This window comes from Mauremys reevesii, linkage group 13 (genome assembly GCF_016161935.1).
Source record: "Mauremys reevesii isolate NIE-2019 linkage group 13, ASM1616193v1, whole genome shotgun sequence".
Classification (NCBI taxonomy): domain Eukaryota; kingdom Metazoa; phylum Chordata; order Testudines; family Geoemydidae; genus Mauremys; species Mauremys reevesii.
In genome coordinates, this window is record NC_052635.1 from 33,361,744 (window position 1) to 33,387,475 (window position 25,732).

At 44.2% G+C, this 25,732-nt stretch overlaps 1 protein-coding gene across 1 annotated transcript in view; it reads right to left on the reverse strand.

The window, feature by feature from the left end:
* PTGIS (prostaglandin I2 synthase) overlaps positions 1–25,732 on the reverse strand; it is a 51,033-nt gene that overhangs the window by 8,891 nt on the left and 16,410 nt on the right. The window contains exons 3-10 of the mRNA XM_039497657.1: positions 20,264–20,716; positions 16,928–17,051; positions 15,796–15,974; positions 11,494–11,637; positions 8,529–8,683; positions 6,946–7,127; positions 2,849–3,017; positions 264–445 (exon numbers count right to left, since the gene is read on the reverse strand). Of these exons, the coding sequence (XP_039353591.1) occupies positions 264–445; positions 2,849–3,017; positions 6,946–7,127; positions 8,529–8,683; positions 11,494–11,637; positions 15,796–15,974; positions 16,928–17,051; positions 20,264–20,716 (1,588 nt within the window). The remainder of the gene's footprint in view (positions 1–263; positions 446–2,848; positions 3,018–6,945; positions 7,128–8,528; positions 8,684–11,493; positions 11,638–15,795; positions 15,975–16,927; positions 17,052–20,263; positions 20,717–25,732) is intronic.

A 25,732-nucleotide genomic window follows, 5' to 3' on the forward strand; every position in this document is an offset into this window, starting at 1 on the left:
CCAGTCCTGATGCAAATTAGGCACACAAATGTCCATTTAAACTCTTTGAAAATCTAGTCCTTATTTTTAGGATTTAGTTAACCTAAAAGGGCATCTATTCAAACTGGCATGTTGAAGATGCCAAGTTCAGGTTCAATAATGCAGCCTACTGTATTATATGCTCAACTCAATCGTTTTAGAGAAACCACTAAAGCTGGGACACTGAGAGGGAGCAGCACAGAACATTGTCACAAGAATTAAGATTCAGAACGACACAAAGTTACCTCTGGCTCCTCATAGATTTCGGAGTCCATCTGTGGGCTTAAATACGGAAAAAGACAGAGTCTGTCTTCTTTTCTCAGGCTGAACTTCCTGCCATCTGCCAGTCTCAGTTGCATGTCTGCAAGTACTTCTCTGCTGATAAAAGGGGCTGCTGTCAAACGCAGTGTTTCATTCAGTGCACTGTCTGCACAAGAGGAAAAGCAAAGAAAGAATTACTGCATGCAATAAACGAGACTGAGCTAACTGCAGGCTGCTTGCTTTACATTTATGCATAATGAATGGAATTGCATACCTGCAAAAAATAAATTGCGTAATGAAGTTCTACCCAGGGGCAGCTCCAGGCACCAGTGCTCCAAGCATGTGCCTGGAGCTGCAAGCCGCGGGGGGCGCTCTGCCGGTCGCCGCTAGGGCGGCAGGCAGGGTGCCTTCGGCGGCTTGCCTGCAGAGGGTCCGCTGGTTCCGCGGCTTCGGTGGACCAGCGACCTCTGTGCTTGGGGCGGCAAAATGTCTAGAGACGCCCCTGGTTCTACCATGTTATATACTACCAAATGGCAGATATACTTTAGACTTAGAGGGTTTATATCTCCTGCCTTCCCTGGGAAACTGAACTAGACATAAAGGAGAGACCACAGAAATACTAGCCATATCTTCGAGGACTTTCTCTGCAATTCTCCTGCAGAAAATGTGAATCTAACTATTTCCTGCATCTCAGGCACTCAGAAGCTAACTGCTTTGTTACGGAATAATGTGTGCAGCTTTCTGATTACAGAGTGGCCTGTGCAGTTAACATATATATTGTCAAAACCAAGGAGAAATCCCTCTCTCATTTAAAATCCATGTTTGACTATGTAGGTTGCTCAGCCTATACAAATTCAAGGTAGAGCCGCCCGTTAACATTACTCTGCTAGACACCAAAAATCATGGACAGAACAGAGACATTGGATTTATGGTTTATTTCAACAATCTGTAATCCACTAACCTCCCTCTTTTTGTCCTATGACTGCAGAGGTGTTAACAGGACACTCTACCTTGAATGGTCCCTTACAATATGTGCTAAGTACTTATGCTAAACAATCTGTTCCACCTAGGGTGACCAGATAGCAAGGGTGAAAAATCAGGGGAGTAATAGGCACCTACATTATAAGAAAAAGCGCACCTTGCATTTTGCTGTGATGCTGGGAGTTCCTTTCTCAGCCCTGAAGAAGAGCTCTGTGTGTGGCTCGAAAGCTTGTCTCTCTCACCAACAGAAATTGGTCCAATAAAAGATATTACCTCACCCACTTTGTGTCTTTGTTATTAATACTAAGAATTAGAACTGTCAGAAATTTTCCACAAAATAATTTATTTATTGGAAAATCTTGATTTTGTTGAAATTGAACAAATTTCCTGTTTTGAAAGGTTTTGAAAAAAAAAAGTTTTGAAATTGTCAAACTGCCTTGTTTCACCATTTTTGAAATGAAAAGGCTTGTTTCTTCAGTACAAAAGGATTTTTTGTTTAGAAATTAAAGTTAATTTATAGTAAAAATATGTAAAAAAAATAAAGAAGGTCAAAATCAAAATGAAGTGTTTTAAAATCTTAAAAATGCAACATTTCAATTGATCCAATTAAAAAACTAGTTGGATTTTGTGTCTGTGCAAATTTTCAAAATTTCAACTTTTTGCCCCAATTCAGGACAGGAAAATGTTTCAAAATCTTGAAAATTCAGGAAAATCGTTTCCTTCTCACCTCTACTAAGAATGTTTTCCTTTCATCAAAACCACAATTGAGTATTAAAATAGATTCAGATTTCTTCTCATTGCAGCCATTATTTCAAGTCATTAACCCAATGTAAAAGATTATGCTTCATACGCTAACACAGTGACTTCCACCTCTCTAATAACAGTTCTTGAAAGAAGTTATCACTAAATCTGTTCAGTGTAGCTATTAAAACTGGGTTGACTGCTCACAACAGCATTACTTACTCTCACTGTGCAGAGAGCAGGTTAAAGATCAGAATGTATCATGTAGATACATTTTGTTGAATAGAAAAACAGAAAAGAGGTGAGCAATGCACATGCTAGATAATAGAAAACATAACCAAGGTGAAGAGGTGTTCCCCAAAGTATGGAGAAAATAAGATTTACATTTCCCAAACACTGTTTAAAAACCAGCTTCTATGGCTTAAATATTATGTTTAGCTTTGTCATGAAGAATGGTGTATAATTAAACCGTTTTACTTTGCAGTTAACATCAGTCTAGTTAATTTAACACTTGTAAAACCTTGAATAGTACCTAGCAGGCTGTAGGCCAGGTTTTTAAATCTTTAAGGGGCACAATTGTGAGAGCAAAGTGAGAATGCCAGTTGCATGCCTACATTTTGACATTCATTTACTTGGGATTTCTTCTATGACAGCTAGACACCACAGTATGCAGATTTTCTCTGATCTGCATGAGCAAGCACATTAACTGCATGTGCAAATTAGGGCTATGACTGCATACACATTTTGCGCCTGCAATTTTGGCCTAAATGCCTTGAAAATTTCCTAAACTACCAAAGAGAATTTGAGTCAAAAGGTACACGGATGTCCCCAAAAGAGATGTACTAACCAAAAACAGGAGTGCTGTCCAGCATCTCTTGGCTAATGCCTTGCATCTGTTTCATTGTTTGTCCTCTGTTTCTAATTACTTTTTCTAATTCACCTTGAACTGCTGCCATGGCTGCAGGATGTTTTAGAAGAAACAGGAGAAGCCAAAAAACTGCAGGACCTGCATTACCCTAAAAATAAAAACGCCCAGAAGGAATCAGAGTTATCACAATTGTGAGCAGATGAATTGGAACAAAGAGAATTTCCATTACATCACAAAAGGAAAACGTAAGTCAATGGCAATTCAATTTTCATTACAAGCAAAATCTTTTTAGTCACTAAGTGAAAGGAATGTGTTGGCAACACTTGAAACTGAACATAAAACAATTCTTGAAGGACTGATTTTAAAGGATGATAAGTATCCTTCAGGCTCTTGTACACCATTAATGAGAGTATCCCAGAACGAAATGGCTGCCTCAGAAATGTGAAAGATCTCACAATTCTGCCATTCAAAATGCGGACAGCAGAATTTGCTGGGTCAAGTATCCTACAGTCAGCGAGGCAGCCTAGTGTATGGCAGTAGCAGACAGTGAAGGCATAAAATGTAACCCACTGTAGGAAACCTCTGCTCATTTCAATCAGATTCTCTGAAGGCAACAGGAGAATTTTACAAAGACAATAATAGGCAAGGCTTTACCTATCAGTGTTTCAGCTACTGTATAGAAAAGTACTCACATGCCCAGGAGATAAATACACTCACTCCCCTTTGCATCCAGTGAGGGGAAATCTATCATAGGGATTATGTCCCACCTATTGTATTGTGGTGAGTGGGATGTAATATACACAGAGTGATTTCAGAGAGCCTGCACGAAGCTTATGCAGCAATTAAATCCCACATAACCCTATTTTACTGGGTCTGGTTCCATTTCATCTGCAATCAGCATCTCTCACTAAGTTATATTGTGTATAAATCTATCCCAGGACCTGAAGAAGAGCTCTGCGAAAGCTTAAAAACTTGTCTCTCTCACCAACAGAAGTTAGTCCAATAAAATATATTCCCTCACCCACTTTGTCTCTCTAATTTTGATTCATAAATGTTGAATACTTGGGTTTGGTGATACTGTCTTTTGGCCTCCTAACGTGTTGATTGTAAGATCCTCAGGGCAGGGGCTGTCTTTTTGTTCTGTGTTTATACAACACCTAGTACACTGGAGTTCTGGTCCTTGACCGGGGTCCCTACGTGTTACCACAATACAAATAATCATCATCATAATAAAAGCCACTGTGAAGTGAGAGCTCAGCTAGAGTGCCATTGCTGTTCCAGAGTGCAAGAGGAAATATGCCCCCATGTCAAACCAGCAAAGAGAAGTACTTGATGGGCCAGCGCTGTATATATCCATTCTTGTTTTTAAAACAATTGTGATGATTAAGTGGAAATCACAGAAGCATCACTGTCAATATGGAGTGCAGATACAGTACATTAAGTCTAAGTAATTTAAAGAGAAGAGTATACAATTTAATAATTCATTCTGTTTTGGTAAGTGCAATGACATTTTATCCTGCCTAATTTTCAAGTAGGGCAGTTTACTTTTTAATTAAAATAGAGGCATTTATAAATGCATATGACCATTTAATTATTCGTGTTGCAAGGGAACAGACGTAGTCATGCATTAGAAAGAATAAAGGATCTTTCCTCTTCCTGTAGATTATATTCCAGAAACCTACGTGAGCTGAGTAAATTCTCCTTGTGATTAAAGAGAGTTTCGGCACACTGCACAGTGCAATGTCATTGGAGGAAGAGTTGTTTGCTGAGATCAAACCAAAAAAAGAACAAAGCACTGAAAAGTCAAGTCAATGCTGAATTTATTTCAGTGACTGTTTTAAAGCAAATGCCTTCCCAGCAATTATGTACATTACTGAGGCAGATAACAGGAGCTCAAATACTTCAAAGAGATTGGAGAAGTAACACTTCTCTTCCTAGTTCGCAGTGTTATTGTAGCCGTGTTGGTCCCAGGATATTAGAGAGACATGGTGGGTTAGGTAATATTTTTACTGGACTAACTTCTGTTGGTGAGAGAGACAAAGTACTGAGCTTACACAGAACTCTTTTTCAGGTCAGCGTAAACTCGAAAGTTGTCTCTCTCACCAATAGAAAGTTTGCTCTATAGCTCTCCCTTGTGTCATGAATAAGGTTACAAGTACGTCACGGGGGCACAGAAGTCACGGCCGTGGCAGCGGGGGACTCCCTTCCAGCTCCCAGACTCCCCCCTCAGCTCCTGGCCCTGCAGGGGGATTCCCCGGAGCTCCCCAGCTCCCTGCAGATGGCAGGGGATCCCCAAAGCTACTCAGCCCCTGCCGCTGCTGGCGGGGGATACCCTCAGCTCCCCAGCCACCACGGGAGGTGGGGAGGATACCCCACCAGCTCCCCAGCTGCCTCCGAGCCTGCAGTGGGGGGGATACCCCCCCAACTCCCCAGCCAGAGGGGCCGCAGCTCCCTGCCACTTCATGCAGTGGGGCAGGATGCTGGACCCTCCTCACTCCCCATTTTGTCAGGGATGCTTTTAGTAAAAGTCACGGCTTCCGTGAATTTTTGGTCATTGCCCGTGACCTGTCCATGACTTTTACAAAATCCTAGCCTTAGGCATGAAGAAACAAGACCCCCTACATATGGGTATTTTTCCCTACCCTGGTTAGGATTCTATAGAAGTTATGGGGTGGTTTTCACTAGCTGCACGGTGATCTGAAGTATTGCCTGTTTGAGCGTCTCCAGTGAAATCTCTGCATTTGGGATGTGAAAATGCTCCCTCAAAGTGTTAGGTCACACACAGGAGAAAGTGGGTTTTTTTTTAAAAGGTCTGAAACTACAGCTGCTTAGAAAAGGTCCTTGCTCAGAAAGTCAGATGTGATCAAATGTATACTGGAAATGCCTGGGGATAGACTGTCATCTGCGATCCGCGCCAGACAGTCTGCATTACTTCTCCTGGGAAAGCAGTACCTTGGCCAAGGACACGAACGCGTCTTAAAATAAGGCATACACCGCCCCCTAGTGGTGATTTATGTTATGTACCTGTCCAGCAGGTGTGTGAGGAAATGTGCACATAGAGGGGCAAATTGTGAACTCCTACTTGTGTGTGTAGTGAGTTAACACACACAGTCTTTGCACGCTAGCACTTACACACAGATAGAGGCAGTTTCTTAGCTGGTATAAATGATCACAACTCCACAGATATCAATGGCATTATGACAATTTACAGCAGCTGAGGATTTGCTCCATAGAATTTACATGCGCAGAACCGATTTAGGCTGAATTCACATGACTTGTCTCAGTGCACACAAGTGATAATATCCAAACGCCTCAGGCATAATTCTGTAAAAATCACGGTTAAAGTTTCATGGCAACCATCATTCACTGTATTGGAGCTGGGTATTGCAGCTCATATGGCCCTCGGTAAAAGGGCCTCAGAACAATGAATGATCACACACAGTGAATGAAAGATGGCATGTCAGCTTTGCAGTTGATACAGTGCTGGATTCATGATCACTCACTGTCCTGAAACACTCTGCTGAAGGACCACGCAATCTGCAGGTGAAATTTGCCATGCTGGGTACATTAAGAACACAGCCAAGTCCTTGCACTGCAGGAGTGAGACCTAAATCTTTGTGTTTGTGCCTCTAAGAAACTAAATTTTGTAATTAACAGACTTGACCTAGTGCATATGTTCACCACTGCCCTCAACTGGAGGGAATCAGAAGGGCTCCACTATGTGTCACAGATCCTTCACTGCTAACAATCCTACGATTCTCCTTTCTCTCAAGTGGTGTAGACCTGTGCTTTTGGAGAAGGAAGCTCAATATTCTGTCCCCACTGTTGTCTTGAAGTTCAGAACAACCACGAGGAAGTTTCCAGCTTGGCCCTGGCTTTGCCGCAATATTACTTTACATCAATGTGGGTGTTTTATTTCCTTTGACGTTTTCCCCATGTGGTTAGAATTTCTTTGTTATTTTCCAGGAGCATCACAACCTCTCTAGTGGAATCAGTATCATTATTGTTAGGCCTAAGGCAATTTCTAGCTTTCTCTCCATCTTGTTATCTCCCTGAAAGAGCTGAGACAGTTTTACCTGTGTGGCCCAGAGCTGCATCAGCATGGCTCTGGGTTGCATATCCTCATCCACTCCCAGTTCCTCTAGGTGCTGCTTGTAGCTCTCTAGCCAAAGGCTTTTGTTGGCTTTGGAATTCAGTCTTTTTACAGACAGTAGCTTCCAGAGATATCCCTTGAGGCTGGCAGCTTCCTTCTTTTCCGCTGCACATAAACAAAGGCAGAAATTTTGTTATTAATACAAACTTTAAGAGACACTGCAGCTGACCAGTTCTAGTGACTCCTGGTCTAAAGTGTAAGTGACACAGATAGAAGGAACTTAAAACGTTCACAATGGTGCCATCTACTGCTCATACTTGCTCTTCTAGAATAGCTCCTATGTAAAAGCAGGGCCTTGCTCAGAAATAATTTCCAACCTAAATGGCTTAATTTCCAAGTGGTTTCCAGAATAATGGTCCTTTCCTGTGTGCTCTCAGCAATCCCCGACAGTGAGACTCTAATCACGTGTGCTGGACCTTGGAAGGAGAGGTCAAAAGCAAATCCATAAGAAGGCTGGGAATGAGGAACAGTTAGACCTCTCCATGGTGAGGTGTTCAACAGCTCCCTGCCAGAAATACTCCTCCCATGCCTTGTCTACACTGGGAACTGAGTTGTGTTTGAAAATGTGTTGATTAGCATGCTGTTGAACCCCATTTAGCCCTGGGTGTAGACAGTCATGTTTAAAAACACGTTAGCTACTTAGAAGCTTGGGATTGAGCACGCACAGCTGACACATTGCTAGACAAACCCTTATTCTCCAGACTACTCTATGTGGACGTGCTGATATTCCAGTGAGGCTGACATTCTCTTTCCCAGCAGAAAGCCGAGGTAACTGGGTTCCACGTGAGCTGGGGAAGTTTAACCCAAGCCCTATTGCAGGGGCAGAGCTGCAGTACAGCCCCATCTGGCCGCTACTCCTGCCACACCATGGAGTGTTATGTGGATCTGGAGGCCCCTTTGCTGTCCTGCGCCATCACCACCTTCCACACAGACTATGCAGGGCCAATGCAGACTTCTCCAAGTGTCACACAAAGAAAACACAATGGCCTGGTCCCATTCTTGCAATGCAGGGAAGGCCTCAGATGACCTCAGGCACCTTTGTATCCCCTGAGAAAGAGGGGCAGGTTCCTGGGGTGCTGAGGCTCTTTACCATTAACCTTTATTGGTTAAAGCCAGCATTTTAAATTGCACCTGGAAATGACCTGGAAGCCTGTGCAGATCAGGGAGTACAGGCATAGTACAAATGGCCAGCTGCATTTGGAACTGGCCAAAGTGTCTGAGGTGCACGCAAATGGGATATTATATTATTTGATTTACATGTGCAATTGCATGAACTGTACCTACAAATTGGGTGTGTAATTGAATGCCTAACATGCTTGAATATGTGGCCCCTATGTCTATGTGGATGGTAGGGGGACCAGATGTCCCGATTTTATAGGGACAGTCCTGACTTTTGGGTCTTCTTCTTATATAGGCTCCTATTATCCCTCACCCCCTGTCCTGATTTTTCACATTTGCTGTCTGGTCACCCTAGTGGATGGTTCTTTCTGGCCCACAGGCACTCACCTGCAGTTAGCATGGAGCGGGCCGCTCTCATCAACAGCTGGTCCAATTTATAAAATGCATTGTAGACCTCAGCAGAATGGGCCCGGTCTTTATCTTGGCAAGAAGGATCGTTGTAGTTTTCTCCTTCATTTCCATACAGGGTCAGGTATCCAGCTCTGTTTGGAACAAAGAGGGCAAATATATTTGTATTTAAAATACAATGGGTGAAACCCTGGCTCCATTGAAGTCAAGGGCAAAACTCCTGTTGAGTTGACAGGGGCCAGGATTTCACCCAATATTTTTAGTATTTTAATCTTAATATAACATATAATTAAAAGGCTCTGTGCAATGTATAGTGAAACCTTTTTAGATGACAGATGCAACAACAGTTACGTCTTAAGACACAGGATAATGGCATAAATAGAGTTTTGATATTTTATTTTGCATCTGTTTCCCGTTGCTTTCCATGGAAAGATTTGCCCTTAGAAAGTCCAACATTATATAGGATTTGTTGCATGTGATTATGCCTGTTTGCATATTTTTACTAGAGTCTAATCCAGCTCACACTGAAGTCCCCTGGTTTTTATATATTACATCCACACGAAAGGTTGTAAAGTCACGCACTCAAAAGTTAGGAAACATCAGAATTAGGGTTGCCTCTGCAACCTTAATTTGCGCACACACACCCTTGTGCGTATGCCTTATTATACTGCGTTTAATTACATGATCACATTTATTTTTTCCACAGGCTCCCTGCCTCATTCAGTGCACAGCATGGGTGGCCCTCACTTAATGAGCAGCTATTCAACATTTTGTTTTTTCCTCATTGTTCAGTGTGTGGTCCCAGGCCTTATTTGCTGCATACTATTTAACCCCTGCTCTGGAGGTAGAATTATTAATCTCCTCCTGGGCTTTTCTATGATAGTATCGGAGTCCTTCACAAATGTTAATTAACTTATCTTCACCATTGCCCGGTGAGGAGAACGGGGAAGACGCTCTTATCCCCATTTTATAGACTGGGAGCTGAGGCACAGAGATTATGGTCCAAAGTTTCTACTAATTTTGGGTTCCCAGTCTGTGATGATTTTTCAGAGTACTTAGCATCACATAGCATTTTATATGTTCAAAGCACAGATCAGCTGTGTGTGCTCAGCTCTTCTGCAAATAAAACCCCAGGTATCAAGATGGAGCCTCAGAAAGAGAAGAACATATCACTAGTGACCACCTATGAACATCTGGGTTGAAGTGACTTGCCTAGGATCGCACAGGAACTCTTTGGCAGAGGCAGGGATAGAATCCAGTTCTCCAGAGCAGCATTCCACCGTCTTAACCATGAGACTGTACTTTCTCTTCCTGAAATCCCATCTCATTAATTATACACCTTCCAACTTCTGCAACAAGTGAGGCAGGGGTCCTAGACAACAGCCTGCTCAATACACAACCCTAATTCATCCTCACACCAGGCCCAACCTATTTACTGAATGAGGCAGGGATCCCATGGAAAAAATAGTATGCGATCATGTAACTAAAGGCAGTATAATAATCTATACACACAAGGGGGCCAAATTAACATTGCACAGGAAACCTTCATTATGGCAGTTCCTAACTTTTGAATGCTTGACTTTGCAACCTTAATAATATTCTCTTCATGTAGGTATTTTGTGTGTAATCTCCTAGGCTTTTTAAAAGCAAACAGAAATTCTATCAGGTGGCATTTTGTGTGTGTGTGTGTGTGTGTTCTATTGGATATAATTATTTTTAAACAAATAAATATTTCCCTCCACAGTTTACAATCCGAACATTGCCGGGCTGTAAACTTGTAAGTGCCACTGAAATGTTTAATGCAGCACCAACGCCTTAGCTATGCTTTCTGGCAGTGTAGGATATCCGGTACAACGAATGTCCACACTGCAGGTCAGTTCCATAGACCATTGGATGGATTTTGCATATCCTATGGCACACAGGGGGTTAATTTAATGTTAGGTTTGCAAAATCAACCCTAATTAAACTGCTTTAAAAAAAAAGTCATGAGCCAAATATTCCTTTTCTATAATGTCTCTTTTCTTGGGGTTTCAGTAAAAAGAAAACTTCGCTGTTTCATTTCTCCGTTTGGAGCCCTCTCAGTTTTAATGTTAACGACACTAACTCCTCTCGGTTTCAAAGTTAATGACACTAACTCCTGGACTAAGATGCTATTAGGAAAAAGGCCGGCAGAAGCAGACCCTGGTTTTGCATTTCTATAGAACTTTCCATGCAAGCCCTGCCATTTGTTTTCTATATGTCAATGAACATCACTTCTGTCAGGCAGGTAAGGGTCCTTACTCCCCAGTCGACACATGGGCAAAGTGAAACACAGGTAAGACCAAGATTTCCAAACCTGGCTACCCAAAGGCAGGTAGAGCTGTGAGTGCTCAGCACCTCTGAAAATCAAGCCACATATTTAGGCTCCTAATTCTGGGCCTGCAGTGACCTGTCCCAGGTCATGCTGCAAGTCAGAGGCAGAGCTGGAAAAAAAGTTTTCTTGACTTCTAGGCCAGAGTTTTAACTACTAGATCACTCTGCTTCTTCCCCATCCCTTCATGAACAAAAAACATCTCTCCATTTGCCCCTAAAACAGGCTGTTGGAAAGAAGAAAGCGCAAAACGAGGCAGCAGTGACTAAAGTTTTAAAATATTAGATATGCTCAAAAAAATAAGTGTTCATAGTGATGAAATAACGATACCTGCACTTTCATAGCACGTTCCAGGCCTGATTCTGTTCTTGCTGTACAGCAATTTCACACCAGTGTATCCTCACTGGCTCCAGTGCCATTGCTTCTTACTGACACCAGTGTGAGAGCCACAGCAGGCCCTGCATCTTTAAAGCCTGGTGCAAACATCCGTTCTTTTTTAAGTGAGTCACAATTGTTAAAAAATGGAGTAGAGCTGACTGTGATATCGCTCCCTTTCCAGTTCCAAGGGCCGAAGCTTTATAGTGCAGCACTTACCTGAGCATCATACCATAGGAGAGATTAAACAAGCCTTCGTCTATCCACTGCCGGCTCAAATTGCTTGGGTCAGAAAGCAGAAGGGTCTGAAGGTTGAAGAACATCGCCTTAGTGAGGGATGGAAGGTTCTTGTTTTGCAGAGCCCTGCAGAAGCAGAAGTTACTTTGTGAAACACCTTCATGTATAAGTCTTACTGTTCTATAATCAGTGTTTAGCTAGGGACAAGCCTCACCTATTTATATCACCTACATCCCTGGGTATCTGAAGCTAGTCACTTGCATAGCCCAAGCCCCTGTGTTCTGTGCAAAGGGGAAAGTAATGGGCAGAGTTCTCCATGCTGCACTAAGGTACCGTAAAGTGGCCTGATCTGGATTCTGTTGTTGCCCATTATGGAGAGTGAAACCAGCTGCACAGTTCTAAGATACATTGGACACGTCCCAACATTTGGGGGTGAGGCTGAAGGTTGGACTTGGATTTTTGCTCTGGACCCATGTTCTGGGATAGACGCCACTGAGAGGGAATAAGTGGTGAACGTGGAGATGCCATCTACGCAGATTTATTTTAAGTGCCTTCACTGTTTTGTACTCCTGTGTGGGAAAGTGGCTGTTATAGACTTAACAAAAGAAAGGCCAGTTTGCTATGACATCTAGCAGGGATTTGCCTCTACTGGTAGCCACTGGTCAGATGAGAGGTTTGATTGCAACAGTACAACGTTTTTCCATGGAGGTTACTGGCTTTCTTATGCTGTACTTCCACTGGAACTTGCTAGTACACGGAGCGTGGTTCTTAAAATGAGCAGCCATTCTGTGACTTCACTAACCACATTGGAGCCACTGCTCTTTTCCTGCTACTCAAATGGTTTCCAAGGGACTGATTATGGGCCATTCTCCTTAGCTTTCTGTCAGCCTGGGGCTTCCCACGTAGGACTCTCAGGGGGGCTTGCACAGCACTGCAGCAGCAATCCTTTCAGGGGAAGACGCTGTGCTCGTTTACACTGGCTGACTCAGAACACTACGCTGCTCAGACCAGTTTACCTGAGGCGCACTGACAAATGAACCTGCCACCCTTCCAATCGCGGGGTGACCACCAGAGCACTAACATGGTGTTAACATTCCCACAAGAGCACAACGAAGGAAGTGCATACCGTAGAAGATCAGTGCCCTCAGCCAATGTGCAAATGCAATATTGCAGAATAAATCATCTGAAACCAGCCTGGTTTTATCCGAACCTCATTTCCTTATAAATTGCATCAGCACAATAAGGTCAAGCCACTCCCTCCTAGCAATTGAGAGACCAGCAATTTTTAAACCTATAGATTGGAAGGCGATGTCTGACTAAGGGTCACACATTTGAACGATTCACATTAACATCTCCCAGGCCTTAAAACTTCCATTGGCAAACAAATCATCTGAAGGGGGGAGTGCTATTTTCAGCCATTCATGTCTAAAAAGCTATTTTCAGCCATTCATGTCTCGGTGTGATGTATCTATTGGTGAAGCAGAGATGTTCCCAGAAGTTCAGACCACAGACTGTCCCATTTTTATGCCACTGGAGTATAAACATGATGGTTCATTGCTTTCAGTCACGCTGCCGATGCTCCATCAGACGTACACTCTCCCGTGGGCTTTGTTTACCACTGTAAACTATGTGGTCGGCGTATTTATCTCTAGCCAGGTTGCTTCCCCTGCTTTTATTTAAAGGGTTTAAACATGTCTCGCTGCTATCACCCGGCAAGAAGTCATTACATCTCTCTAATATCTTAAAATATTAGATGTAAATATTGATCCCAGAGAGAGTAAAATAATGACAGCCCCAGGGCTCTGCTGCTTACTGTTGTCTCCTGCCGAATAACTGCAATTGCTTCAGGATGATTTTTACTGGTTTCAGGGCTAGGACAGCATTTTCTGGTGTACATGTGTTGTGCTGGCCAGACAGCGTGAGACAGGCATTGCTAATTCGTAAGGTCTAAATCCTGCCCTAACTGGCAGGAGAGACTAGAAACTTTTCCTGATGTTGGCTCTACCATGCGACTCTTGATATCCAAGGCAGGACACTATGGGGAGGGTTGGGGGCATTGCATTGTGGAGCCTGCTTTGCTGCTACTCTGCGCAGCATTAAAGTGCAGCCCATCTGCTGCTGGCTAGAGCTTCCAGCTGACCGACGCATTCCCACTGGTCCCCATCAGCGCACGCATATCTGCTGGCCATTGCACCGAGAGCTCTCCTTAGTGCTATGGAGAGAGAGAGACCCTGTGCTGTTGCTTGTGCAAGAGACATGCTGGAACTCCCTATGTCCTCTCCTTCCACACACACGTCGTGCATCGCTGGGCCCTGTGCCAGCCGGAGTCAGCGCCAAGGGTCAACATGACATTTGCTGCCTGGATGAAAAGCAAGACTGATATACAAGCAAGGTTTGTTCCCAGACGTAACCTGGATGACTCTTAGCCAAGTTATCTATATTCCACCCCCATGGTGTTAATTCTTCCTTGTAAACTAATCCCTCTAGCCAAGCCCCGTATAACTTTTGTTGCTCTTCTTGAGCTCCCCTTCAGTTAACCCACATGATTCACATACTGATGTTAGCCAATACATATTTGTTGGTGTAGTACATACCACATTAATAGGTATTATGTGCATGGTATTAATATAGTATATGTTTTCTATACACATATATATATGGCTGTTGGGAAATTATGGTAACTGAATGTATTATGCTCTTCCCACAATTCTGTTCACCCATGTCAAGCATCCCGCAGCACTTTGCAAAGCTGACATTAGCTTTGGCATTAGAAAATAGAAAACTTTTCACAGCAAAAATGCATGAATACTTTGTACCAAGTACAGCTAGGGAGTACTTGCATGGCTCATCAACACTTGGAATGCAGTATTCAAAACGAGATACGGGAAAGTATAGCCAGGTATATTAGAATTGGAAAAGGTTCAGAAAAGGGCAACAAAAATGATTCGGCGTATAGAACAGCCGCCGTATGAGGAGAGATTAATAAGACTGGTACTTTTCAGCTTGGAAAAGAGGTGACTAAGGGGGGATATGATAGAGGTCTATAAAATCATGACTGGTGTGGTGAAAGTAAATAAGGAAGTGTTATTTACTCCTTCTCACAACTCAAGAACTAGGGGTCACCAAATGAAATTAATAGGCAGTATGTTTAAAACAAACAAAAGGAAGTATTTTTTCATATAACACACAGTCAACCTGTGGAACTCCTTGCCACAGGATGTTGTGAAGGCCAAGACTATAACAGGGTTCAAAAAAGAACTAGATAAGTTCATGGAGGATAGGTCCATCAATGGCTATTATCCAGGATGGGCAGGGATGGTGTCCCTAGCCTCTGTTTGCCAGAAGCTGGGAATGGGCGACAGGGGATGGATCATTTAATGATTTCCTGTTCTGTTCATTCCCTCTGAAGCAGCTGGCACTGGCTACTATCGAAAGACAGGATACTTGGCTAGATGGACCATTGGTCTGACCCAGTATGGCCGTTCTTATGTTCAGGTACCCAGGACAAAGCTGGCACAAACTAGTGGGTTAAACTTAAACTTTAAATTGACATATAGGAGGCTTTCAGCTTGGAAACAACCATAATATAAACACAATCAAGTTTGAAGATGTATCTGTGAAGCACACCTTTTGTGTAAGATGAACACACTGAAAGAATTTGCTTCCCAGAAGGAGGGGAATTTATATCTCCTTTTTGCATTGTACCTGTGTCTTTAGACAGCAAATTTGGCTATATTTGGTAATTTGGTCTCTTGAACATTGTTAAGAATGGACCACAAGTGTAGTCAAACAATTGGCTCTACCTTTTAGTCAATCCTGAGGTGCCCTGACCTGAACACAGTACACCAGGCCTGGCCTCTCTAGAGCCGTACATAGAGGGATTATCACCCCCTGCTCTGTATGTGAAACCCCAAGTCACGTTAGCCTTATTTTTGCTGCCACACCATGTTACATTTTAAACCCACCAGGGCTATTATTGGTTATTTCTTTTTAAAGTTAACAAAGATAGATTATGATCTATCCATCTTCCTAGTGCACTCGTCTCTGGTATTTAGAAGCCAGGCATCAAGGATAGTTAGCCCATTGTCATTTCATCCTTACTGAGTGACTCACTGGGAAAATCTAGATAACCTCAGATCTTATCCCCTTCCATTTTGCTTTGTACTTATGCTGTAGCTAATATCCCTGTCCTGGATACCAGGAACTTCCTGGCTCTCACTGGAAAATAATATTCCAAAACAAACTGGAGACATTGACACAAATTTTCTTTTGTATCATACTCACGATCTCAGTATGACCTTTTCCTCATTGGGGTCATAGGCAGGCAGTTTGACATCAAACATTCGATCCATTAAAAGGCGTGCATATTTGCTGAAATCTAGTTGACAACTTGACTCCCAAAGCACCGAATCATATGAGTGAGGGTCCAACAAGATGGTGATAAATTTCCCGGCAACCTGGATCTAAAGGAGGAAAACAATCCACAATACCAAATTAATGGGTCTATTAGCTTAATGAATACAAAAATACATTAAAAATGTGAAATATTACCAAACAGTGGGACAAATGCTAAGCCAAACTCTGCAGTAATAAGTCCTATAACTCAGCCACAGTCCTTTTCCTTTGTTATTCCCAGCTGAGCACATATCCTCAGCTGGTGCAAAGTAGTGCAGGGCCTTTGACCTCAATGGAGGCACACGGATTTACACCAGCTGAGGTGAAATAGTCTGCAAATCATTCCAAAATGTTATTTGGACTGCATATCTGATGGTCTGAAAAACTCCCATGCTCCCACGGAAACACAGAAACTCACTGATCAAGATGGTAACATACCTGGTCACTGTTACGCATCTGGGCTCGGGATTGTTAGGACCTAAAATGCTATGACTCTGAACATCACCTGTAGGTATACAAGTTAAGGGACCCAACTTGCACTCCTCACTCAGGCAAACCTCCCACTGACTTTAACGGTGCTAGGGTCATTTCCCCTCACCCCCCAACACTGTACAACATTATGAGGGCATCCGCCTTCCTCTGAAGCATCAAGTTTTAGCCCCTACAGGAGGCAGAATGGACTGAAGACACCAATCTGTAGTCTAATCCAGGTATGGGAAAAAACATGTTGCTATGAAAAACAAAGCTGCTCTGTGGCACGTATGAAAGGTGACGTTAAAGCCTTCTAAAATAAAGCCACTCATGCACTGTTTAGTTTAAAAGCAGCTCCAGGCTGGCTTACTGTAGGTGGGGGAAGGAAGAGGCAGTGTGGCCAGGAGAGAAGAGGAAAGGTTTGCTGATTTCTATGCTTGTCTGTGGCATACAATCAAAGCTGTTTCTACAAAGCTTTCTGAACAGCTGAACTGTGCACCCTGCAGGGGTTAAACCCAGGCAGCACAGGCAATTCACAACTGGCACCTACTGTGAAAATATCGCCATGTTTTTGCTTCATTTTAGACAGGAAGCTGGCAGCATCTTTTCCAAATTCCACAGCATGTCCCAGCCAAGGAACAAAACCTCTGTCAAGTGGAGGTTCACTCGGTAGCCTGGAAAAAAGATCAGTAAAAGCTCTTAAAGCCTGTGGAAGGATTGCCTTACAGTTGCTTAATAACCATTGGCACTTAAACTCCTGCATTCCAGCATGCTATGGGTGTGTCAGTGTGAAATGACATTACCATCTGCATCTTGCTTTGTTTCATAGATCAAGCACGCTTTATAACATCACATGGACAAAATTATATAGCCAAACTGCATTCGGGTTACCCCAGTTTGAATCTTTTAAAGTCTCCAGGGTTCCACAGGCGTAACCCAAAAAAGGATTTGTAATTACTATCCTGAGTCAGAAAGGCGCAAAGACTAATTAGCAATTCAAAGGAAGTGTTTGTGGGTTGTTGTTGTTTTTTTATTCAGTGAAAGTGTCTCAGATTTATGCTGACTAAACAGTATAATAGTGTACATAAGCGTTAGTGACAAAAAGATATTAATTTGGGGGTTTATTCTCTTTCTAATACAGCTAATATAAAAGAAGAAATTAAATGGACATACCTAAGTGCATTAAAATAATCCTATGGGTCTTGCAAACTGCAAAAGACTGACATTTTAGGATTAAAAGCTGTCATGCTATTGCATCTGTAGCTCACCATATTAAGACCATATCAATACCATATATATGAAAAATGGTATGTCTACACAGCAAAGAAAAACCCACGTCGGGCTCACAGGGCTTGGGCTGCAGGGCTATTTTATTGCAGTGTAGACTTCTGGGCCTGGGTTCTAAGACCCCAGCCTGAATCAGCTGGCACGGGCGAGCCGCAGGTTTTTCTTTGGTTATGTCTACAGCAAAGGGTAAGTGTGTTAAGGACAAGACAGAGCTATACCAGGGCAAATGTTACATCCTTTCCCCTTACTTCTGCAGTTTTTGGTTTTGGATAGTAAGTGCTTTAGACCAGGAATCTGCCATACTCTGTTCTAAGAGAGACAAGATGGGCGAGGTAATATTTTGTACAGGACCAACTTCTGTTGGTGGAAGGTGGAAGCATTCAAGCTACACAGAGCTCCTCTTCCGGTCTACAGCACGGCTACAACAACACTGCAAACATGCTCTGTTCTGTAAAGACTTGAGCACATTTTTGGGTGTTGTAAAAATAACAAATCGTAATTCTACAGCAACACGTAGAGGGTACATTCTCAATCCTATGCAATACCAAGGCACAATGGAATGCAGTAAACTGAGCACCGTCAACCTTGAAAGATCCCTACAATAGTGGAAAAACAATCCACAATTCCAAAATGAGGACTGCAGTACTGTTAAAATATCTGGGCATTCAGATTGCTCCATCATCACAAACTCACTTGTGGTGTCATTGCTCTGAGTAAATGAAAACTGGCAGGTTTCAGAGTAGCAGCTGTGTTAGTCTGTATCCGCAAAAAGAACAGGAGTACTTGTGGCACCTTAGAGACTAACAAATTTATTTCAGCATGAGCTTTCGTGGGCTACGGCCCACTTCATCGGATGCACAGAATGGAACAAATAGTAAGGAGATATATATACACATACAGAACATGAAAAGGTGGGAGTAGCCATACCAACTCTAAGAGGCTAATTAATTGTTATAATCCGCAGGAGAAAAAAAACTTTTGCAGTGATAATCAAGATGGCCCATTTCAAACCGTTGTCAAGAGGTGTGAGCTTTTGGGAAGAAAATAGGAATCGTGTCCTTTTCATTCCCCTGCCAGCTCAAAGGGAACAATGATGGCATGACTCGCCCATGCATTCCCTGAGCAAGGCAAGTCCAGTACTGTACCCTCACTTGTTGTTGGGTCACCCACTCGAGGAGCTGGGATTTGAACACTGTTACAGCCTTCATTCTGAAGGGTCGGGGTCACATTCCGATTTCATTATCACTGGTGTAAAAAAGTAAAGTCAATGGAATTACTCCAGATTCACACCACCAGTATAACCAAGAGCACAGTCTGGCCTAACCGACAGTGAAATAACTACCAGGGAACATTTTCAAAATGCCCTGTATTTGTTACAAGGCAAGGGGGTGTATAGAAGGGCCTGTGTGGAGCCAAACAAACTTGACATTGGGATCTTTAGCAATTCAAACCACACTCTGGGATCTTGCAGAGTGAGAGGATTTTATACAAACCCCATTAAACAGGGAATCTGCGCTGATTTCAACCGTGTCCATCCTAATCAGCGGATTCAAATTGCCAATCGGTGGTGCCCTGGCTCAATAACTGGCAGTGGGTGAATATCACAGAGCTCAAGGTTTTGCAAACTTGAGTTAATTCATAGCTCTGTCCAAGAAGTTTGAGTTTGCAAATGTTTTTTTTCCTGTCATTTAAACCCCTGGGTCATACTCCTCCCCCGAGAATAATTCAGATGCGCTTTTAAGCCGTGTTTTTCCTATCTAGAGGGAATCCTGTGCAAACTATTAAGGAGAAAATAACATTCCCTGAAAGGGAGGCTGGCCCAAGCGCATGCCCTATACATGCTATATGGACTGCCTTTAAGTCGTCAGTCGCTATTTTCCTTTCTCCCCTTCTCCTATGTTCACAGTTTCTCTCTATTAATATTTCCCTTCATCCATATTTTTTCAAAGGATTCATTCCCCCTCCTTTCTGCTCCTCTTTTCACAGTGACCCCTAAGCAGAACCCACTGGTTCCAGGCTAGAGATTTACCGTAAGTAGGGACTGGAGCGCCAGGGCCTGAACTTATCCAGTGAGGAGGTCGCAGGATTTGGTATACAGTATAAAAGAAAGAATTTCTCCTCCTTCCCCGCTGTATCCTGCAACTCATCAAGGACAGGGGTCCTGGCCTAGCCTATGATGATTCAATGAGGTTTGGAGAAGAGACCTGAGGACACAGTTAACCATTGCACTGCTGGGCCAGCTAAAGGAGAGCAGGGCTAGAGCAGCTCTCACTGACCGGCAGCCAGATGGAGGAAGGAAGGGGCTCCCCCCAGACACCCATCCGCGTGCGGCCACCCCACTCCCGGGCTGACGGTGGGGCCGGGGCCACCTGCAGCTGCGGATGCTCAGCGACGGGCAGGATCAGAGCCGGCAAGGCAGGATCTCTGTTCACCTAGGTCCACACTGCGCCCCTCACCGTGGCCTCGGAGCCTGAGGACCCCGATCACTGGAGCCGGGCGCTGGCTGGGCCTGGGGCACCCTCCCCCCGCACCCGCAGGCTGCCCCGGCGAGGCTCCCCGGCTGCCCTGTCTCTGGGCACAGGTCAGGCTGGTCACTCACCGCGTCCGCCGGGAGCGCAGCGCCAGCAGCAGCAGCAGCAGCAGCAGCAGGGTCCCCAGCAAGGCGGCGGCCAGAGCCCAGCACATGGCGCGGCTGATCGCCCGGACCCCGCCGGAGGAGCCGATTGGAGCTGCTGCCTCGGTCCCCGCCAGCCTGGTCTGGCCGGGCGGCCGGCCGAGCCCCTCTCTCCGGGCTGCCTTGGTCTCCTCCCCTTCCGTCCCTCCTGGCCGGGCCGGAGCAGCCCCGCTGGACCCGTGGGAGGCTGCCCCGCTGGCGGCTACGCGCTGGCTCCAGCCCCGAGTGCGGGGGCAGAGCCCCCGGGCCCCACTGCTGGGGGAAGCGCTCCAGTCCGGCTGGCAGGGGCTGCCCCCCGGTTCTCCCCCCTCCCATGGGGTTTCAGGGAACCAGACATCCAGACCCTGGTCCCCGGATCCCCACTCCTCACTGGGAGCCCTAGAGACACGGAGGGGCAAACCCAGCCCCGTCTAGCCCTTCCCACCCACTCCAGTTTCAGTCGGCACCCCAACCCCAGCAGCCACACCAGAACGAGCCCACCCCCGAGTAGCGCCCCCCACACGGCTCCCTGTGTGTAGCGGGAAAGCCCCGCAAATCCCTCTTGGAAAGAGCGACCCCAGACCCCGATCTCCTTCCCCACAGCGCCAAGACTCTAAGTAGCCCCTTGTTCGCAGAGCATCCTGCAGCCCAACAGCACTAGATAAATAACAGGCCACAACTGTTTGTGTTAAGAACATAAGAACAGCCATACCGGGTCAGACCAAAGGTCCATCTAGCCCAGTATCTGTCTACCGACAGTGGCCAATGCCAGGTGCCCCTGAGGGAGTGAACCTAACAGGCAATGATCAAGTGATCTCTCTCCTGCCATCCATCTCCATCCTCTGACGAACAGAGGCTAGGGACACCATTCTTACCCATCCTGGCTAATAGCCATTTATGGACTTAGCCACCATGAATTTATCCAGTCCCCTTTTAAACATTGTTATAGTCCTAGCCTTCACAACCTCCTCAGGTAAGGAGTTCCACAAGTTGACTGTGCGCTGCGTGAAGAAGAACTTCCTTTTATTTGTTTTAAACCTGCTGCCTATTAATTTCATTTGGTGACCACTAGTTCTTGTATTATGGGAATAAGTAAATAACTTTTCCTTATCCACTTTCTCAACATCACTCATGATTTTATATACCTCTATCATGTCCCCCCTTAGTCTTCTCTTTTCCAAACTGAAGAGTCCTAGCCTCTTTAATCTTTCCTCATATGGGACCCTCTCTAAACCCCTAATCATTTTAGTTGCTCTTTTCTGAACCTTTTCTAGTGCTAGAATATCTTTTTTGAGGTGAGGAGACCACATCTGTACACAGTATTCGAGATGTGGGCGTACCATGGATTTATATAAGGGCAATAATATATTCTCAGTCTTATTCTCTATCCCCTTTTTAATGATTCCTAACATCCTGTTTGCTTTTTTGACCGCCTCTGCACACTGCGTGGACATCTTCAGAGAACTATCCACGATAACTCCAAGATCTGTTTATTTCATGATACTCATCACTGTGGCCTCAAGCGGTTTTTCCTTGCCCCTCCGAAGGGAAATGCTAAGCAAGCAAACAGGGCGGCAGAGAAGAAATGTGCCCATTGTGTCATCATTTACCTTGGTGGGCTTCTGGGAACTAAAGTGTTTTTGAAAAACTCTTTTAAATTAAATACTAGTCATGCCGATTTTATTAATCGTTTGAAGTATTGTATTACTTTTTATAGCATCCGCAAGTGTATGATGCACTTCACAAAAGACACTTAAAAGATTGATGGAGCTTCACATCTAATGAATGGCTATGATTGCCAGGCATTATATAACCAAGGCCCTGTGACTGCCACAGCAAGATGGAGCTTGCTCAAGAGACTCTGGTTACTCTGGCACTGTGGTATGGCACAGTGGCTATTCCGGAGCAGATTCAGGATTATGTGGTCACTCAGTTTGGGATATGCATATGTTTTGATGGTTCAAAACAATTCATATTATGTACAATACCATGAATGTACTCATTTTTATAAGCGATTCTGCAAACGTGTCCATTATTACTTCTTATTATTTGTGTTTGGAGGCACCTCGGAGCCTCATTCATAGGTCAGAGCCCCATTATGCAAATACACCGCTACCTCAATATAACGCCACCCAATATAACATGAATTTGGATACAACGCAGTGAAGCAGTGCTCTGGGAGGGCAGGGCTGTGCACTCCGGTGGATCAAAGCAAGTTCAATATAACACGGTTTCACCTATAATGCAGTAAGATTTTTTGGCTCCCAAGGACAGCGTTATATCGAGGTAGAGGTGTACATAACAAAAAGACAGGCCCTGCCCCAAAGAGCTTGTCTCCGTAATCTGGAGGCAGTGCCTTTTTAAACATCTCTGTAAGGTGCCATTACATAAATAATTATTACTACTAATACATACACAAGAATGTGCCCTTAGGACCCAATACACCCAATGACCATTCATCTCATACCAAGGTACTGACCCTGTAGTACTTACTGAAGCAAAATTCTCATGGCAATCAGGAAGAGCGTAAGGATAGCAGGCTGGGTCCCCAAATGCCTGGTAGCTTTAATCAAGGACGAACTGGAAGTTACTGCAGCAGACGCTCAGTTGCTTGCTGAACTGTTAATGACCTTGTGAACACTGTTTGGGTTGCAGAACAGACCACTGACAACAAGTCAGAAACTTTCTCTAAAACTAGGTTGTTGGGTTTTTTTAAAGTCCCGTGACAAAGCTCCTCCTCTGCCTTGGTGGGTCGTGCACTTATTGGTGGATTTGCTCGCTTCACAGATTCACGGCAGCCCTCAGTTTGGGGCCACTTTTGCTAGTGGCCCAAACCTGCCATTCGCTCATCGCTGGCCATGGGGAAAGGGAGAACAATCCCCGCAGCCTCTGTGTCCCACCTAGTGGGTCAGAGGACAGGCAAGAGACTTCCCCTCTGGTGGGACCCACAGTCCAGGTCAACTCCTTTTGTATCAAATAGGGAGTTGGGGGGATGGGAGAAACCCTGGGCCCGCTCACTACTCCGGGTTCCAGCCCAGGGCCCTGTGGATCGCAGCTGTCTATAGTGTCTCCTGTAACAGCTGCGTGACAGCTACAACTCCCTGGGCTACCTCCCCATGGCCTCCTCCAAACACCTTCTTTATCCTCACCTCACGACCTTCCTCCTGATGCCTGATAATGCTTGTACTCCTCAGTCCTCCAGCAGTACGCCTTCCCACTCTCAGCTCTTTGCGTGCCGCTTGCTCCCAGCTCCTTGCACGCCGCTCACTAGCTGAAGTGAGGTCCTTTTTAAACAAGGTGCCCTGATGAGCCTTCCTGTCTTAATTGATTCTAGTAGCTTCTTGATTGTTCTGGAACAGCCCATTATCTTACTCAAAGAAAAGGGACCTGCTTAATCTGGGGCTAATGTTTCTACTTTCTATCACTCTTCTGTAGTCATCCGGCCTGACCCTGTCACGGTCTATAGAAATAGGTGGTTTATCATTGTCTGAAATATTCTTTGCTGAGCTGTTAAAATAGAAAGATGGTTTCCCAACCAGCTATCTGCCTGGCAGAGACAAGTTCTTTTTAGAGTAATTTACACCCTGATGAGTTATTTTATAATCTGAGGGTAGGTCTATACTCACCGTCCGGGTCGATGCGGTGAGTTCGACTTCTCGGAGTTCGAACTATCGCGTCTAATCAAGACGCGATAGTTCGAACTCCCTGCACGCTCGGTCGACTCCGGAACTCCACCACCGCGAACGGCGGTGGCGGAGTCGACCTTGGAGCTGCGGAGTTCGACCCCGCTGCGTCTGGACGGGTAAGTCAGTCGAACTAGGGTACTTCGAGTTCAGCTACGCTATTCGCGTAGCTGAACTTGCGTACCCTAGTTCGACCTCCCCCCTTAGTGTAGACCAGGCCTGAGAGAACTGGAGTCTGATTCTGACCCCATCTGGTTTTATACCAGTGTGACCGCTGACATCAGTTGTCTTGCTTTGCATTTACACACATGGAAAAAAGGAAGAATCTGGTCCATGTTCTTTTGCTTTGGAATTAATACTGCTGTGTGTATCTGGTGTGAAAGGTTCTTTCTTCTGTAAGAAATAGGTCCCAAGACATGGGAAACAATTAAAAATTATACATATATATATATAATTATTATTTAAATGACTATGAGCCTATTGCCTGGGGTGGAAACAAAAATCTATTTCTCCCCATCATTCCACCCCTACCTAGCTGCAGATAGTCAACTTTGTTCCTAACCAGAACTAGATAAATGCATATGTGTATGTTATTATTATAGAGGTACACTAAAAAGGCAGAGGAAGAACAACAATTCCTACAGTAACCATAGCAGAAGCAATTATGACCCACAGGAAGGCATACAACTATTTTAAAACATATTTTTTTCAACAGGGAGAAAAGCTAATCAAAGAACTGGGTTTATATATATTATTGTGTTTTCTTCATCTGTTGTGAAAGGTAGCCTGTATTTTTATCTGCAGAATGACATCATAATAAAAAATGTTCTAGTTCAAAATGGTCAACGTAGAATAAATGTATGTTGACAACAGCGCTAGAGGCTTGTTTCTAACAAATAAATTAAAGGAGTACATTACAGTTAATTTGGGTAGTTACTAAATGGTTTTTGGAAAGCATCTGAGACACTAAAAGAGCTCCAGGTGAACTGAGCTTCAGTGTGGATTGGATACACACCAGGATCTTCCCAAGTTGTGAAAGAAAGACTTTTAGAATAAAACCTTCTAAACGTCAGGCTATGGTGCTTTTTAGGTGGGGGAGAATGGCAACAACGTTACCTATTGCTTGTAAAAGATGCTGTTCAATTAATTAACTGGGAAGCAAAAGACAAAAAGAACCAGTGATTTGCAGAATCTGCCCAAGCTGACTGAATATTAATAAAAAAATGTACTCCAGAAAGAGCATATTCAACTAAATTATTTCCCAACACATTTCCAGCATGGCTGTGCATTATGTCCTATGACGTCAAGTATCAGGAGGTAGCTGTGTTAGACTGTAGCCACAAAAACAAGGAGTCTGGTGGCACCTTAAAGACTAACAGATTTATTTGAGCTTATGCCCAAATAAATCTGTTAGTCTTTAAGGTGCCACCGGACTCCTTGTTGTTTTTATGTCCTATGATGATGACTGAATTTAACCTTAAGGCTAAATAGAACCCCCCCAAACCTGGGTTTTACATGCAAATAGGCTGCAATCAGGTGAGCAGTCACCTGGCTCTTTGGGTTCAGGGACTGTCTTTTTCTTCTGGGCTTGTACAGCACCTCAGATAATAGGGATCTTGTCCATGACTGGGCTCCTAGGCGCTACTATACAGAATTCCTACCCAGGCAAACAAGGAGTCAGGTTTATGTATATGGAGGCACTTGTAAAAATTTTGGGTACATTTTGAGAGAC